This window comes from Telmatherina bonti (genome assembly GCF_933228915.1).
Source record: "Telmatherina bonti genome assembly, chromosome: 9".
NCBI classification, from domain to species: domain Eukaryota; kingdom Metazoa; phylum Chordata; class Actinopteri; order Atheriniformes; family Telmatherinidae; genus Telmatherina; species Telmatherina bonti.
In genome coordinates, this window is record NC_136627.1 from 12,179,614 (window position 1) to 12,197,446 (window position 17,833).

At 43.2% G+C, this 17,833-nt stretch overlaps 1 protein-coding gene across 1 annotated transcript; it reads left to right on the plus strand.

The window, feature by feature from the left end:
- Positions 1–3,662: 3,662 nt before the first annotated feature.
- tmem25 (transmembrane protein 25) lies at positions 3,663–16,403 on the plus strand (the record flags this gene model as incomplete). Its single annotated transcript, XM_079246557.1, has 8 exons — positions 3,663–3,741; positions 5,036–5,380; positions 5,469–5,759; positions 6,023–6,154; positions 6,235–6,268; positions 9,872–9,981; positions 16,117–16,203; positions 16,330–16,403. The coding sequence occupies 8 exons, from the start codon at positions 3,663–3,665 to the stop codon at positions 16,401–16,403; spliced, it is 1,152 nt and encodes a 383-aa protein (XP_079102683.1).
- Positions 16,404–17,833: the final 1,430 nt, after the last annotated feature.

Consider the following 17,833-nt stretch of genomic DNA (forward strand, 5'->3'; position numbering starts at 1 on the left):
AAAATCTTAAATTGAGTACACATATGCTTATTTTTTTTAAAGGTAAAATAGTTCTTATTTTTTATGCCAGAGAATTCCTCTTGTTTTAAGAGTATTTTTACTTGTTTTGGGAAGTCTTAACAAGCCAAATTTTCTTGTTCTGTTGGCAGATAATTTATCTTATTTTAAGCAACATTTACCTAATTTTTGTATTTTTTTTCTTCTTTTTTTATGGCTGAGTTTTTGCAGTGTAGACAGAAACTCAAAATTAAACCTGAAAACTCTGACAGCACTTGGTGGAGCCTGATGAGCCTCTGACTGGATTTAAGGTTCCTCAGCCTTCGCCCAGCCTTTCCTCCACCCGGTAACTTGAGGACTATGGTAACTCAAGACAAGAGAGACATGTTAAACAAATGCATAACCTCCCATTCTTCCTAAATGTGCAATCCAAGCCACCAATGCAAGGTAAACATCTAAATAATTAGTGTTAAATATTTGTCTGGAAAGAAATGTAACGTGAGAAACCTTGTGAGGCTTCGGCCATCACAAGATAGCAAAATTCAAGCAGAAAAAAGGGTCATTTTACAGTGGCCAAATGTCAAAACGGGTCAAATGTGACCAGAACAGAATGTAAGGGTTCAGATGTGACTTTAATCTGCAATACAAGCACTTAACTCAGAACAAGAACATTTTTGAGCCAAATCCCAGTTATCAGTATTTCCTCACCATTACTGACCGTTTCGGTTTGCACAGTCATCACATCTAGTGGTTTCAGGACTTTTATACTCTCCTTATAAAATATAAACAGTCTGAGCAGAATAATTAATAATTACCTACACACACAGTGCTGATGCAGAATACAGAAAGAGTTTACATTCGTCACCTACTTGCATGAGGTTTATCTCACTTTGCACCAAATATTTGTTAGAATTTGTTCATGAATCGGTAGCAACAACAAAAATCCAGCTGTCAGGGCTCTTTAATAGACAAAGTTGTGTTGCTAGAAAAACTGTGTGTGAATGATCGGTGTATTGTTTGAACTGAACAATGACAATAACTAAGATTTGTATTGAGTATTTTAAGGACTCAAAGGATGCATCACAAGAACCAGCCATCCATTTTCTTAACAGCTTGGTCCAATTCAGGGTCGTGGAAAGCTGGGGCCTACCCCTGCAATCATTGGGCAAGAGGTGGGGTACACCTTGGACAAATCGCCAGTCCGTCACAGAGAGAAAGACAACCACACACACTCACTCCTTGGGGCAATTTAGAGTAACCATTCAACCTAACAGTGCTAACAGTAGCAGACATAGAACTAGGGATTACAGCATGGGAGGGAGTCTATATAATGTAAAAGAGGCCAGGTGGGTGCTCAGGGTCATTATGACAGAAGGTTGTAGACTTAAACAGGTGCCAGTAAAGATTTATAAGGGTAGCAGTTATATGTAGCCACAACTTAGTACATGTTAGAAGTCTTGCAGCTGGAGGCTGGTGATAGAAATCCCGGACAAGACCCCATTGTAATGGTTCATCAGGGTGATGATGAGGGTCTCAGCTACAGAGGATGTGAGTGAGGGTCAAACTTGAGAGATACTTTGATGACAAACACGGTATGAGCCTGGAATTAAAGCGTGAAATTCAGAACCACAATGAGAAAGTGCAAACCTCTGAGGATGGAGAGATGGGCAACCATCAATACGAGTATTACACTAATCTTCTGGAGCATGGCTTTGGGGGCCACGGCCGATATTTGTGTTTGATTAGGTTGGCTTATATTCAGGTTTTCACTGAGTTCAGACAGCTCAACAGGGATTCTGGGGGGGAGTATTTGTGTCATAACAAAAGGAAAGCTGGTTTCACTTGAATGGCACAAAAAGTTTATTTAAACTTAACGTCTCTTGACCTTCTTGTCATTGTGCCAGGAACGGTCAAGTTTCATGATAATAATACATTTAAAGAGGGACTTCTAACTAACAGAGGATCATGAGCGTTTCTTCACAGAAAATCAAGTTCTGTTTCCCCTCTTTTAGTCTCATAGTGAGCTGACCACACATGCGGACTCTTTTTCTATGAGCTTGCTTCTATTGTGTGCTTTTTAGCTGCAGTGCCTTTTCTCTGCATGCTGCTGCTTTGGTCTGCACAGCTGCACTGCAGAGGCTTTTCAGTCGCAAGCAGCAGAGCTCAGACTGTGCAGATAATGGGGTTACTATGACATGCCCCCATTGTAGATAGGAATGATGGATGGTGGCAAAGTTTCCTGCTGAAGTAGTGGATTGCTTTTCCACAACAAATTCCAGACTGTTAAAGGCTGATGTTTTGCTTTGCATGGAGCTCCTTCTCTTCTCCTCTCCCACATCAGCTGTCTTCCTTTCCTCACGCCTCTTTGTTTCCACCCTCCACTTCCTTCCCATCTCTCTCTCTCTATGTACAACCTCTACTTCTTTCCTTGCCATGGCTCTCCTCTCTTCCGTCTCCTTCCCTCTCTTCCTCCCACCTCCCCTCCCTGCTCTCTACTCCTGAGAGTGGCGACAGGGCGACTGCCTGCGTCAGCCAGTGAAAGCTGCTGCTGGAGGTTTCCGTATCCTGCAGAGAGCCAAATGTTTGTGTGTAAGCCTATGAGTGTACGCAGATGGGAGAGCAAGTGAGTCAGGGAAGGCTGCCTCTCATCTCGCCGCTGTCATCACCCTCCTTCGCTCTCTCCCTCCTCTCCTCTCCTTCTCTGCTGCCATGGAGCTCCAGCAGTCTGAATCACAACGGCATCTGCAAAAAGGGCTGAGGTAATCCTGTGTGTTTGCTGTACAGGACATCTTTCTGTATGTCTGAGCACACATCTGCATGCAAGCCTGACTAAACACATATGTGTGTGTATGTGTGTGTGTGTGTGTGTGTGTGGAGGGATACACTGACACATAGCTCTCCCCTGCTTATCAGTTTTGTCAGTGTGAAGCATCTTTAACCTGAATCTAAGGAGCTTTCAGCTCATATCGTATGCATGAGTGAAAAGATTAGACCCGGATTTGCTATGTAGGATTATATGTGCTTCATTGATGGCTCAGTTCCTGCTTCCTTCCGAGGTACTCACTCAGATCACATGACCTACACAGCAAGCAGCCCCCCCTCCTCACACACACACACACTTTATTTCTGTGCACATTGATCCAAGCAGGACTGTGAATGTTTTGTTTTGTAGTGATGACGGTAAGTCTGCAGATCAAAACTACACAGACAGTGAATTATTGAGCAGTGAGAGCCGTGTCACTGTGTGATGGCAGTGTTGACTTTGATTTTGTCTTTTCCTTTCAGAGACTCTGTCCTCTCTTTCTTCAGACCTTTTATGTCTGCAGAGTGGATTTACAAGAGTCTCAAATCAAAACCTGTCAATCTACGTAGCTCCAGAGGATTTCAGCCATTTGATCCAAAGCTATCAAAACTGATATTATAGAATTAGATATTCGTTCTATAATACAACAAAGTGGAAAGTTATTGTTCATATTTCTTCAAAATGAAATGTTACTATCATCTGGATGAAGAAATAAATGCACAGAACTGATTTTGAATTTGATTTATCTCCATAGGTATGACTTGTGATTCTAGCAGGGGGCTTATTTAAATGTTTGCAACGATACAAACCTTTTTGTGTATGTACAGATAGATGCATGTGTGTCTGTCGTGCTTGGGCCAGTATGGAGACTGTGTGGCTAAGGACGTGGGCATCGGGCTCTGCTGTTGTGTTCTTCAACACGTTGGCCTTGTCCTGGACAGGTAAAACACATGCTAATGCACACATACATGCTTGTTTTACCTAAATATCTTGTTATTGGTCATTTTTCTACTTTCCCAAAGATGTAAAATGTTATCACAGCAAGCTTAGCGAGCTTGTTAGCAGGTTGTGCTTTGTTTAAAGTTGCACTACATCACTCCTACTTTGAAACTGGATTCTTCTGGCTTGTTTTATTGCACAATGACATCTACTGTAAACATTCTTGGAGCCATTGTTGCCCATTGATGCCCTGAGGCTGAGAAACTGCTCTTCACATAATTTTACTGCAGAATTTCACTTTACGGTACCTTATCACACGCTAGCAACTGGATTCAACAAAGTGGCCATTTTGAACGCTGTTGTGTTTCCAGACACTTCTATATGTGAAAGACTCTTATGATGGGGACTAAATAAAAATCTATTCCCTTCACCACCAGGAGGCTCTGTGGAAAAAAACCGAGTGAATGTAAGAGAGAAGAGTGAGATGATGTAGAGCTTGAGACTGACGAATACAAGAATCGACTTTAACCATTCCCCATCTCTGTTTCTCAGTCAAGCACCAACATAACAAACATGCACTGTGTCTGATTCAGCAAAGAAACTTAGGAGCAGAATATCAGAAGAAACAATGAAAACAAAGAGCGAAAAGGGCAAAGCAAGAGATTAGATGAGGGTCAGTACTGGACTGACTTTAAGTCGCTGGAGAGAGCTCAGGGAAGAGACAGGATGTAATACAGATGCTAAATTATCTTTCGTAAAGGAGCACATCAGTGATTCAATAAGGTAAAGTTTAGATGTGTTGCTTTAAAAAAAATTTCAAATTAGTTGTGACTCTTTTGTCCATATAAAATTGTAAAGAAATAGTTTGGTCTCAAATGCTCTTGAGAAGTTATGACATGGCGAAAACCCACTGCTAGCCTCAGCTAACTTTTGAGTTAAAAGTTTGTTGCAGCAATATGTTGCATCTTTCCCCCTAAATGTTCATGCAGGTGACGCCTAATACTTCCTGAACACAGCAGGCCAAATAACCAATCAGAGGAGATAAAAGAAGTAACTTAAAGAAAAGGGAGCTAAAACAGAGCCTTTCATACATAAAGTATCATGTGGTGCTAAAGTATGAAAAAAAGCTATTTATTTAATTAATGTACATTAACCTCTGAGTGGGTTATCTAATTAAAATGGTGAACCTGTAAAAAAAAGTAATTTTAAATGCAAAACTAAGGCTAATACAGGAAATTGTTGTTGTACCTTTATGATACATCCTACATTAGATCAATGCTATTCTTGTATCTACAGGAGCAATTGAGCCCGCCCCAAAAATTGATGGATGGCACCAGGCAGCTGTGACCCTGCAGGAGAACATGACACACAGGTTCAACTGCCAAGCAGACGGCTGGGACCCTCGCGCCCCTCCTCTGCTGACCTGGTACCTGAACGGGGAGCAGCAGAGAGAGCCGTCACCAAACCGTGGCCGTCTTGTGATGACATCACAAAAAGATTCAGAGATCATGAGACCAGGGACCAACCACAACAGCACCTTCTCTCTGCGGGCTAGAAAGTGGGACAGGGAGCTGGTGTGTGTTGCATCGAACCCCAGGACAGGAGAGAGCTATAACGCCACGGTTACACTCAATGTCCAGTGTGAGTCTTTGTGAATTACAGTGATTTTAAACCACTTCTTTTAGAATTAACAAGGTAAATGAGGTCGCCCCTCTCCTCTGTGCCCCAGTCCAGCCAGAGATCCTCAGGGTAAAAGCCCACTACAGTGAAACCTCAGACCCAGGCCTCTCCCTGGTCTTCTTTGCCTTGGTACGGTCCAACCCGCCTGCCACCATCACCTTTGTCGACCAGTCAGGCCAGCTCGTTGCTAACACTACGGATTTCCTCATCCTGGATTCACGAAGCTACCCCTGGCTGACCAATCACACGCTGAGGGTCACACTGAGCAGCCTATCAGGGAACATCTCACTAAATGCCAGTAACAGTCTGGGAACGGTGCAGAGCAACCTCACACTGGCAGGTTAGTGATCAAACACACAATACTCAGCAAGGAACAAGAAATTGTTGAATACAATTTGTTTAAAATGTACAAATATTAGGCAGTGAAAGCAACAGTTTGATTTGGGACCTTTCAAAGTCCATCAAACTCTTAATAAATTTGTGTTTTTAGTTTATTGCTACAAACCAACCTGTCAAAAGCTCATTTTAGACATTTGTCCAGACTAAAATTAGGCTCTGAAACCATGAAGGAATGATTATTTCTCTTTCTTATGTGTTCTTCAGAGTTCCTGCAGTCTAGTGTGGAGGTTCCCATGCTGGGGATAGTGACTGGAGGATCCATGGCCTTCATGGCCCTCCTTATCCTCAGTCTCATAGTTCTCTGCCTAATGCAAAAAAACAAGGGCAAGTCCATTGGTGAGCCCAGTGTGCTACTATGACAGAAATGCTAGATTATATTTCAGCAGACTAATACACTCTTTTGTCTTATGTTGCAGACGAGCCGGTGGAGATTCTGATGACTAAGAAAAGGTAAAAAAAAAACCAAAAAAAACAACTTACTTTTTTTTAATAAGACCAGGAATATGAATGTGAATCCAGCAACTTTTAAACATGCAAGACTGATAAATACATTGATTTAGCTATAAGATAATCATTTTTTTCTTGAGTTACAAAATGACCGATTCATAAAAAAACGTTTCTTAGACCTTCTTTAAACAATGCTTGTTTTAATGTTTAAAGGAAAAAACTGACAGCTTGATAAAATGCTCTTTTGCGCAGAGCGTATTACAGTCTGATGAATATATGTCCTGGTATAATTCACAGCTGACAACTAGAAAGGTTAGATATGTGATAGTGTGCTGCATACCCCAACCCATCAGTGAAACTATTACTTATTCATTAGCCACAGTCTTTTGCTTCTCAGTAGCCATGACTTCATGACCTCTATTCTTTTTCTTTTACAAATAGCTTTTTTTTAATTTTCATTATTCAGTTAGAAAAAAAATTGCATTTCCTCAAACATGTATCATGAAAAAGATGTAAAATCTGATTTATATTCTGCTGCACCATACATAGAAGTCTTCAAAGTAGATAGACTACATTTATTTACCGCTTTTCTAGTCATCTTAACTAGTCACACAACACTTGAAAATACCAAGTGCTTTTTCTCTGTCACACACATTCACACCCCGATAGACAGATTGTGGTGTCTATCGGGGTTCTTGGGGTTCAGTGTCTTGCCCAAGGACACTTCAGCATGCAGTCAGGAGAAACCTGGAATGGAACGACTGCTCTACTTCCTGAGCTGCAGCCGCCGCTTGAATGCAACTTGGATGATATAAACTACTGACATGACTTTAGGACCTTTTCACAACTAAGCTGTTAAATGTTGCTATATTAGCTCTGATCAGTCTATCTTTATGGGCAGACGATGCAGGGATTTAAGAGTGCTACAATTAAACCCTAAGTTAGACATGTTCCTCGTGATTCTGCTGTTGTGGACAGTTATATTCAACCCAGCATTTTTTTTTTCCTACAAAATCTTCAAAAGAATCATTGCAAGTCTTTTATTCAACTATTTAATCAGAAATGGGTTGTTGAAAGTTACAGTCCAGATTGAGACCACATTACAGCACAGAAACAGCACTGGAAGGAGTTATTATTAACTTTTCTAATAGGCTCCAAAAGTAGACTTATTTCAGATTAAAACTGGCATAAAAATGTAAAAAAAATTGTGTTTTTAAAATTTTTTTTCCCTTTAACTCTTTAAAGCATGAATTATATAAAATATTTTACCTTTACACATAAAATATTTTACCTTTACAGATATTTACAGACACTTTCCTGTGTCTTTAATATTATTTGACTTTTTATTTGGTTTATTCATTTGATCTGTTCTATAGAAATATTTATAAACCAATACATTATCCTTTTCTTGTCTGTTTTATCACTGAGGTACACTTGGTAATTATGTGTATATGTCTGTTTGTTTATTCATCAGTAAGTGTGTTGGGTGAAATTATTAATATCCAATAAAGTGGCAAAAATATACCATCCTTACTTACGAATATACTAAAAAACAGCCTTTAGATGGGTGTCCTCTGTAGTGGACATGATGCATCAAAGGGTTAATAACAGCAGTTTATTTTGTATGGACCATCTTTACAACAACAATAATAAATTGTAAGGATCTTACAATTGTGGAATGAGCCGTACAGTAAAACATGTTGGTAGTACCTCTAAAAATGTGACAAAATCTCCTGCCAGTCTCCTGCTGGCATTTGTTCTTATTTTTACCAGGCGTGTGTCAATCACAGGTGTCTGACTAACATCTAAATGGCACAAAGCTGACATAGCAGACATATGAGAATGTAGCCAGTAGAAATCTTGTATTTGCAGAATCTAGGACCTGAGCTCATCCTACAGGGTGGCAACCACCTTCCCCACAAAGTGCAGATCATTACACTTCGATCATAGTCAGACCTTAACCCAACTGCAAGCATCCAATCAGCCAAGAAACACAAAACAAAACTAAAAACCAGGGGAAGAATATCAAAGCTGGTTTAGGCACAAGTGCATTTCCATTACACCTAGAATTGCGCAAAAACGAAATATCACAATAAAAAACTGCCAATGAAAACTCCTACATTTCGTAAAAAAGTCTCAAACATCGCTAAAAGTTTTTTACGCTGTCATAAGGTTTGTTTTTCAGACGTTTAGATATAGAAATGTATAGCAAAATGAAACGAAAACACTTTTTTCGCATTTACGGCGATTTTAGGGCGTCATGACCAGTTCATTTCCAGTACAAATAGCGCAGCGCAGAACAAACAACAGCACATTTCAGAGTTTTAGAAAAGAAAATGTGGGAAAAACGCTTAGAAAATCTGTAGCAAAATCTGCAGCAAGTAGAAACCCCAAAATAACCATACGTGCCTATTTAACATAAACCACAATTTCCGTAAAATATCGCGAGATTAACGAAATTTTATGAGATTTAAGGCTAATGTGCTTAACTGTTCAATGGAAACACCCGAAAATCGCAAGTGTTGTTTAACAAAACATACAAAATATCGCTTTTTTTTTTTTTAAGTGTAATTGAAAAGTGTAATGGAGACGCAGCTACACTTGACACAATCTTCACACTTAGTCATGTTGTTTATTTCACAGACAATCCCTCCAAGTTCTACCTCGCTGTAAAGGTGACTAATCAGGCTTTCCAGTAACAACTCAAGTTGGTAGTATAAACAGGGAGAAATAATCAACCAAACACAGATTTCCCTGGTTTTTGAGCCAAGTTTAGATCTCAGTAATGCATTTGATATCTTTAGATATAATCAGGATTAAACAGACTGTACTTGACTGGTTAAAGTCACATCTATCAGCTGGATTCCAGTTTTTCTGACTAAGTTGTGTCTTTGGTGTCCCACAGAGGTCAGTGCTTGGGTCAATAATGGTCTCTTTATGTATGCGTCTCCTCGGCAAAGGTGTTGGGAAACACAATGATAATTTCCATGGTTGTCCAGATGATACCCAACTATATTTGTGAGGAAGGTCAGATCAAAACAAGTTGATTAAACAACAAAAATGCCTTGAAGCTATAAGGAAAAAAAAAAAGAGACAATAGAAAAATGTTTCAATTTGTCCTTAAACACATAAGTTAAACTTTGTCTAATCATGTTGTTAGTAATGAAAACTTCCAAAAATCCTACAAAGATGCTCAAAGGTATTTTCAGTAACTATAAATCAGTTTTTTTATTGTATAATTATCCATTAACACCTTTTTTATTTACACAATATTGTGAACATTAGCACTTCACACACTGTGAACACTCAGCTGTTCTGTAATATGCTAATAGGATCCAAATATTACATTTTGTACAATCCTCCAAATTGTAGAGAACGTCAGCAGATTTTGGTTTCTCTCTCCTCATATTATTATAGCATTCTAAGACAACCCTTCTGCACATGGGGACAACTTTAAGATGTGTCTCGTCTCATGTTAGCACCATTAGCAGACTGGAAGGAAACAATGATGGAAGCATTTTTCTGCTCTTAAGGAAACTTTATGTCCATCTTAAAGATCAATAACACCTCTGATCCAAGTTTGCTATCTCTCCAAATCACTCACAGTGAGTCTGCAAATCTGAAGACAGAGAAAGCAGATAAGACCCACATCCCCAGAGAAAACATGTCTCTGCCTGCCAACATGCAGCTCAACGACCTCAGCACTTTGAGAAAAGGTAAGAGTTTCCAAATTTACAGGGGCAACAAAAACTTACACGTACAGTCGTCCTCAAATGCATTCATTTCCTTTTATTAAAGAAGGGACAGTGGGACAAAATACGTGTCATATGGGTGCAGAAGTCTGATTGACAGGCACAGAAAACACCTGACTGTAGTGGAAACATCAAAGGATTGTTCAACAGAATATTAGTTTATGTCTGATATATATATATATATATATATATATATATATATATATATATATATATATATATATATATATATATATATATCCATCCATCTTCTGCCGCTTATCCGGGGTAGGGTCGCGGGGGCAGCAGCCTAAGCAGGGAAGCCCAGACTTCCCTCTCCCCAGCCACATTTGCCAACTCTGCGGGGGGGATCCCGAGGCGTTCCCAGGCCAGCCGAGAGATATAATCCCTCCAGCGTCCAGGAGGCATCCTGACCAGATGCCCGAGCCACCTCAACTGGTTCCTCTCGATGCGGAGGAGCAGCGGCTCTACTCTGAGCCCCTCCCGGATGACCGAGCTCCTCACCCTATCTCTAAGGGTGAGCCCGGCCACCCTGCGGAGGAAACCCATTTCAGCCGCCTGTATACGAGATCTCGTTCTTTCGGTCACGACCCACAGCTCATGACCATAGGTGAGGGTAGGAACGTAGTTCGACTGGTAAATCGAGAGCTTCGCCTTCTGGTTCAGCTCCTTCTTCACCACGACAGACCGGCGCAGAGTCCGCATTACTGCAGACGCCGCACCGATCCGTCTGTCGATCTCGCGCTCCATCCTTCCCTCACTCGTGAACAAGACCCCGAGATATTTAAACTCCTCCACTTGAGGCAGGACCTCACTCCCGACCCGGAGAGGGCAATCCACCCTATTCCGGCTGAGGACCATGGTTTCAGATTTGGAGGTGCTGATTCTCATCCCAGCCGCTTCACACTCGGCAGCGCATCGCTCAAGCCAGAGCTGGAGATCATGACCAGATGAAGGCAACAGGACCACATCATCCGCAAAAAGCAGGGACCCAATCCTGAGGCCACCAAGTCGGATCCACTCAACACCTCGGCTGCACCTAGAAATTCTGTCCATATAAGTTATGAACAGAATCGGTGATAAAGGGCAGCCTTGGCGGAGACCAACCCTCACCGGAAACGAATCCGACTTACTACCGGTAATGCGGACCAAGCTCTGACACCTGTTGTACAGGGACCGGACAGCCCGTACAAGGGGGTCCGGTACCCCATACTCCCGGAGTACCCCCCACAGGAGCCCCCGGGGGACACGGTCGAATGCCTTCTCCAGGTCCACAAAACACATGTAGACTGGTTGGGCAAACTCCCATGCCCCCTCCAGGACCCCAAAGAGGGTATAGAGCTGGTCCACTGTTCCGCGACCAGCACGAAAACCACACTGCTCCTCCTCAATCCGGGATTCGACTATCCGGCAGACCCTCCTCTCCAGGACCCCTGAATAGACCTTACCAGGGAGGCTGAGGAGTGTGATTCCCCTGTAATTGGAACACACACTCCGGTCCCCCTTCTTAAAAAGAGGGACCACCACCCCAGTCTGCCAATCCAGCGGTACTGCCCCCGATGTCCATGCAATGCTGCAGAGGCGTGTCAGCCAGGACAGCCCCACAGCATCCAGAGCCTTAAGGAACTCCGGGCGGATCTCATCCTTGCCGCCAAGGAGCTTTTTGACCACCTCAGCGACTTCAGCCCCAGAGATAGGAGAGTCCACCCCTGAGTCCACCAGCTCTGCTTCCTCATCGGAAGACGTGTTGGTAGGATTGAGGAGGTCTTCGAAGTATTCCTTCCACCGACCCACTACGTCCCGAGTTGAGGTCAGCAGCTCCCCACCTCCACTGTACACAGTATTGATGGAGCACTGCTTCCCCCTCCTGAGACTCCGGATGGTGGACCAGAATCTCCTCGAAGCCGTCCGGAAGTCTTTCTCCATGGCCTCGCCGAACTCCTCCCATGCCCGAGTTTTTGCCTCGGCAACAGCCGAAGCCGCATGCCGCTTAGCCCGCCGGTACCCATCCGCTGCCTCCAGAGTCCCACAGGCCAAGAAGGCCCGATAGGACTCCTTCTTCAGCTTGACGGCATCCCTCACTGTTGGTGTCCACCAACGAGTCCTGGGATTACCGCCACGACAGGCACCAACGACCTTACAGCCACTGCTCCGGCCGACCGCCTCAGCAATAGAGGCATGGAAGACAGCCCATTCGGACTCAATGTCCCCTGCCTCACTCGGGACATGGTTGAAGCTCTGCTGAAGGTGGGAGTTGAAGCTCGCTTTGACGGGGGACTTAGCCAGACGTTCACCAGCAGACCCTCACAACACGTTTGGACCTGCCAGATCTGACCGGCTTCCTCCCCCACCACCTGAGCCAACTCACCACCAGGTGGTGATCAGTTGACAGCTCCGCCCCCCTCTTCACCCGAGTGTCCAAGGCATGTGGCCGCAGGTCCGACGATACGACTACAAAATCGATCATCGAACTGCGGCCCAGGGAATCCTGATGCCAGGTGTACATATGGACACTCTTATGTTGGAACATGGTGTTCGTTATGGACAATCCATGACGAGCACAGAAGTCCAATAACAAAACACCATTTGGGTTCAGAGGGGGGGGACCATGCCTCCCAATCACTCCCCTCCAGGTCTCACTGTCATTGCCCACGTGAGCATTGAAGTCCCCCAGCAGAACAATGGAGTCCCCAGAAGGAGCACCCTCCAGCACTCCCTCCAAGAACTCCAGAAAGGGTGGGTACTCTGAACTGCTGTTCGGCGCATAAGCACAGACAACAGTCAGGACCCGTCCCCCCACCCGGAGGCGGAGGGAAACTACCCTTTCATCCACCGGGGTAAACCTCAACGTGCAGGCACCAAGCTGGGGGCTGATGAGAATGCCCACACCTGCTCGACGCCTCCCACCATGAGCAACTCCAGAGTGGAAGAAAGTCCATCCCCTTTCGAGGGTACTGGTTCCAGAGCCCAAGCCATGCGTCGAGGTGAGTCCAACTATATCTAGCCGGAACCGCTCAACCTCGCGCACAAGCTCAGGCTCCTTCCCCACCAGAGAGGTGACGTTCCACGTCCCTAGAGCCAGCTTCTGCAGCCGGGGATCGGACCGCCAGGGTCCCCGCCTCTTGCTGCTGCCCAGCTCACATTGCACCCGACCATTACAGCTCCTCCCGCAGATGGTGAGCCCACGGGAGGTGGGGCCCGTGTAACCCTTTCGGGCTAAGCCCGACCGGGCCCCATGGGCGAAGGCCCGGCCACCAGACGCTCGCTCTCGTACCCCGCCTCCAGGCCTGGCTCCAGAGGGGGGTCCTGGTAACCCGCGTCCGGGCAAGGGAACATTCATGCCCTGTTTGCCATGGGTGACCCTACCAGGGGCATAAAGCCCCCGACAACATAGCTGCTAGGATCTTTGGGACACACAAAGATATATATATACATGAATATATATATATATATACATATATATATATATATATATATATATATATATATATATATATATATATATATATATATATACATGTATGTATGTATGTATGTATGTACAAAATTTTATTTATTTGTTTACTTCTTAATAAAGTATTTCTATTGAAACCAGAATTAGAGAATAATGTAATAATTTTTATCAAATTTTTATTCACTGTTACTTTTGTCAATTTCTGCTTATTTCACAGGCAGCTGTGAAATTTCAGCTTTTTTCCTTCCATCAATTAGGAGGGTATGAATACATTTGAGGTCGACTGTATATTCAGAAGAGATAATAAAAGATTTTCCTCCTAAATGATGCTTTAACTGATAAATTCCTTAACTATGATAGGAAAACATGTTTTCTGTTGCTCAAACTCCCTTCTGAGCTTTTTGTCTCCTTGTGGTTTGATCGAGATACAGATAAATCCTTCTAGCAGACATCACCTTGTGATCAGTTCTATAAATCACACCGGCTTTAAATCCCACATTTAGAAACTAAATATAGGAACATGTCTTGCAAGTTGGGTGAGAAGTGCCAAAGTAACGATGGAGGAAGCAGCTGAAGGTGGTTGAAGTGACAGAGCGAAGATCCTGTGAGGCGTCCAGATCCAGACTAACCAGACAGGTATTGTGGCAGCTGACAAACTACAGAGGAAGGTTGCATCGATAGATGTAGTGATCATAATGACAGCAACATGAAGAAGTAATGCAAGAAGCTGGAAAAGCACTGAAGGAAGAAACTGGAAGGGCGTGAAGGCCGTGGTGGTGCCAGTGGTAATCGGAGCACCGTGACCTCCAAACTGAGAGTGGCTCCATTATTTATACACTTACACTTTATCAGGTGCACCTTTCTAGTACCAGATTGGAGCCCTTTTGCCTTCAGAACTGCCTTATTTCTTGGTGTCATAGATTCAGCAAAGTGTCAGAGATTTTGCTCCATGAAGCATCAAACAGTTGCTGCACATCATGATGAGAATCTCCTGTTCCACCACATCCCATAGCTGCTCTGCTGGACTGAGATCTGGTGACTGTGGAGGCCGCTGGAGACCAGGGAGGTCATCGTCATGGTGGAGATGATCTCAGCTTTGTGACATGGTGCATCATCCTGCTGGAAGTTTCCATCACAAGAAAATATTCCCCACACCTGTCTGAACCATTAATACCAGATAGGATTAATCCTTTCATCCAGAATGCCAGTAGCCTCAGTTTGCTGTTCTTAGGAGTGGACATGTGTGTTCTTCTGCTGCTGTAGGCCACCTGCTTTAAGACTGTAAGTTTATTCTGTTCAGAGATGCTATTCTGCATATCCTGGTTGGAAACAGTGCCTGTCTGAGTCGCTCTTGCCTTTCTATCATCTCCAGCTCGACTGTCCATGTTTCCCTAACCTCTGACATTAACAAGAAATTTTGCTGCCCGCTGGATATTTGATCTTTTTCAGAGCCTGTGAACTGCAGAGATAACTGTGTGTGGAAATCCAAGAAGTTTCTGAAATACTCAGAGCAACAATGATGCCTTGCTCAAAGTCACTTAAATACCTCTTTATCCTCCCCCTGATTCTCAGTTTTAAAGTGCAGTAAGTCGTCTTCACTTGGCTGATGACTGTTAAAGGTGGAGTATGTAAGATATTCAACATTTTCAAAATAAATTAACTAATAAAATAACTGGGCTGCACGGTGGCGCAGTGGTTAGCACTGTGGCCTCACAGCAAGAAGGTCACTGGTTCAATCCTTGGCTGGTTTGGTCAGTGGCCTTTCTGTGTGGAGTTTACATGTTCTCCCGATGTATGCGTGGGTTTTCTCCGGGTGCTCCGGCTTCCTCCAACCATCCAAAACACATGCATGATAGGTTAATTGGTCACTCTAAATTGCCCCTAGGAGTGAGTGTGAGCGTGAGTGGTTGTTCGTCTCTCTGTGTGGCCCTGCGATGGACTGGCGAGCTGTCCAGGGTGTACCCTGCCTGTCACCCAAAGCCAGCTGGGATAGGCTCCAGCTTCCCCGCGACCCTGAATTGGAATAAGCGGTTCGGAAAATGCATGAATGAATAATAAAATAACTACAATCATAATTAGTTTTTTGAACATGTAGGTTCCAGTCTGTCCATATTTGATGCGTTATTAAATTACATGTTTAATTAATGACAAATGACAAAAAGCATTTTTTTTTACTGGTAGGCAAACATTTAAGAAGGGCCTTTGTCATTAATTAAACTTGTAATTTAATAACACATCAAATATGGACATGTTTAAAAAAACAAAACTATCTTTATGATTGTAGTTATTTTTTTAGTAAATTTATTTTGAAAATATTGAAAATCTTACATACTCCACCTTTAACCACTGTTGTGTTTGTAGGAAAATCAGCTGTTTGCCTGGTATTTATTATAAAGCTAATCCCAATGAAGCATACATAACGCCGTGACAGAGACGGAAGGGAGAAACGATCCATCGACTTTTAAGTCATGAACTATTTTCACCGTTACAGTTTCCATTCCTCAGCAGCTGGCTGATATATATCTATATGTATATCTATATATGTATATCTATATATGTCTATATATATATATATATATATATATATATATATATATATATATCATGATGTCTCTCTGCTCCGTCCTCCATGTTTCCTTCATCAGCCCGAGAGGCCGCCCAGCAAAACAGCGTGGGAGAAGAAAACAAAGCAGAGGAGGAGGAAGATCTGTCTTTAGCATACGCAGCAAGAGGTCAGGGATATACTCTCTCATCCTTTTGTACTTTTTTTTCCATCACTTATGTTTAAGTTGCAGGGCAGAGGCACAGCAGTGCTTACTTCTGATTTCTTTTCCTCTCTTCTTCCCAATGGCTTGCAGGTTTCGCCAGATACCCGATGGTGGGCTACATCTACAAGGTGAACAGCACAAGCAGCGAGGAGATCTGGCTCTGACTGACCTCAGAATAACACACGCACACACACACACACACACACACACACACACACACACACACACACACACACACACACACACACACACACACAAACGTGCATGCATAAGTACTTCTAGCAATGAGGAGGAAAAACCTAGAAAAACTGCCACTCATCCATTCAGCCAATCATCCGTCACCTTCCAGCTGGAACCAGGGTCCACAAACCCACCTTTGTTTTGGAGATTTCTACCTGTTTCTGGACACGCGAAATAAAACAGTCGATGTTCATGTGGTGGTGAATAGAGTGCTCAGGTGTCTGCACTGCTGACTTGTTCTCCTAACAATGCAAAGCATAACATGTTATCTCCTGTAACCCACATGCTTTTAACAACGTTCCCCTTGTTGCATTAAAACAGTGCATTTATTGTTCCGTGCTAACACCAGAATGTTACGTTTCGACGAGTAATATCCGCATAAAATGGTGCATAACTATAGGATGTATAATTGTTTATGGACATGTAACATGTCATGTACTGTATATTTGTATGCATATGTATATGTGTATAAAAGAGGCGTCTAATAAAGGAAATGCTGAGACTGAACGCAAGAGAAAACTCTGAAGATGCTGCGCTTCTGTCAACACCCACCAGGGGGCGCATCCCTCTCATGCGAGGCAGATAAAGTGATGCAGTTTTGAACACCATGTTGGGAAGGAGGGATTGTTGTGTGGTGCTGCTGCAGAGGAGGAAGGAGAGCATTTGTTTTCTTTTGCTTTTCTAAAAGCAGGTGCAGGAGAGAAGCAATGCATGTTTGACTTGTGCTGTGTGTTTATGCCAGGTGTTGCTCTGGGTCACGGGCTTCTTGTGGCTTTTCTCTAAACAGGAAGTAAAATGGTGGTGTGGGAGCATCTTCTTTCTCACTGTTTCTCTGGGGGCTGAACAGGGAAAGGGGGTCTGTTGTATACATTAAAGGGGAAAACGTTTACACCATATGGGGAAACTGAAATATTAATCTGAACATGCACACATGGTTGTGCTTCTTCCTTTGTTTTAGCAGATGGAGATGCTCATTATCAGCATGGATTTCCCTGAACAACCATTCAGCAACCAGCAGCTGGTGTCAGCAGCCTGATCAGTCTGAAGCTCAGACTTTGTTTCTGTTGTCAGTCGTGATTCTGCCTCCGTGACTGATGCTCACATCTTTTTGGAAAACTACAGTCACGTGTTAGATTAAAACAAGGGTTCCAGTAACCTTCGACTTTGAGTCAGCGAGTGTGGAAACTTATAATTCCTTAACAATTGTGCCACAATGTGGTTCTTTTAAAGGAAATCTAGATAACCAACTAAAGCTGCTGATGGCACTGTGTAGGAAGGATTGGCATAAAAGTATTTAAATGTGTCAGAATTAAGAGATAAAACCACACGAAATCAACAAAGACTGGTGAGACTG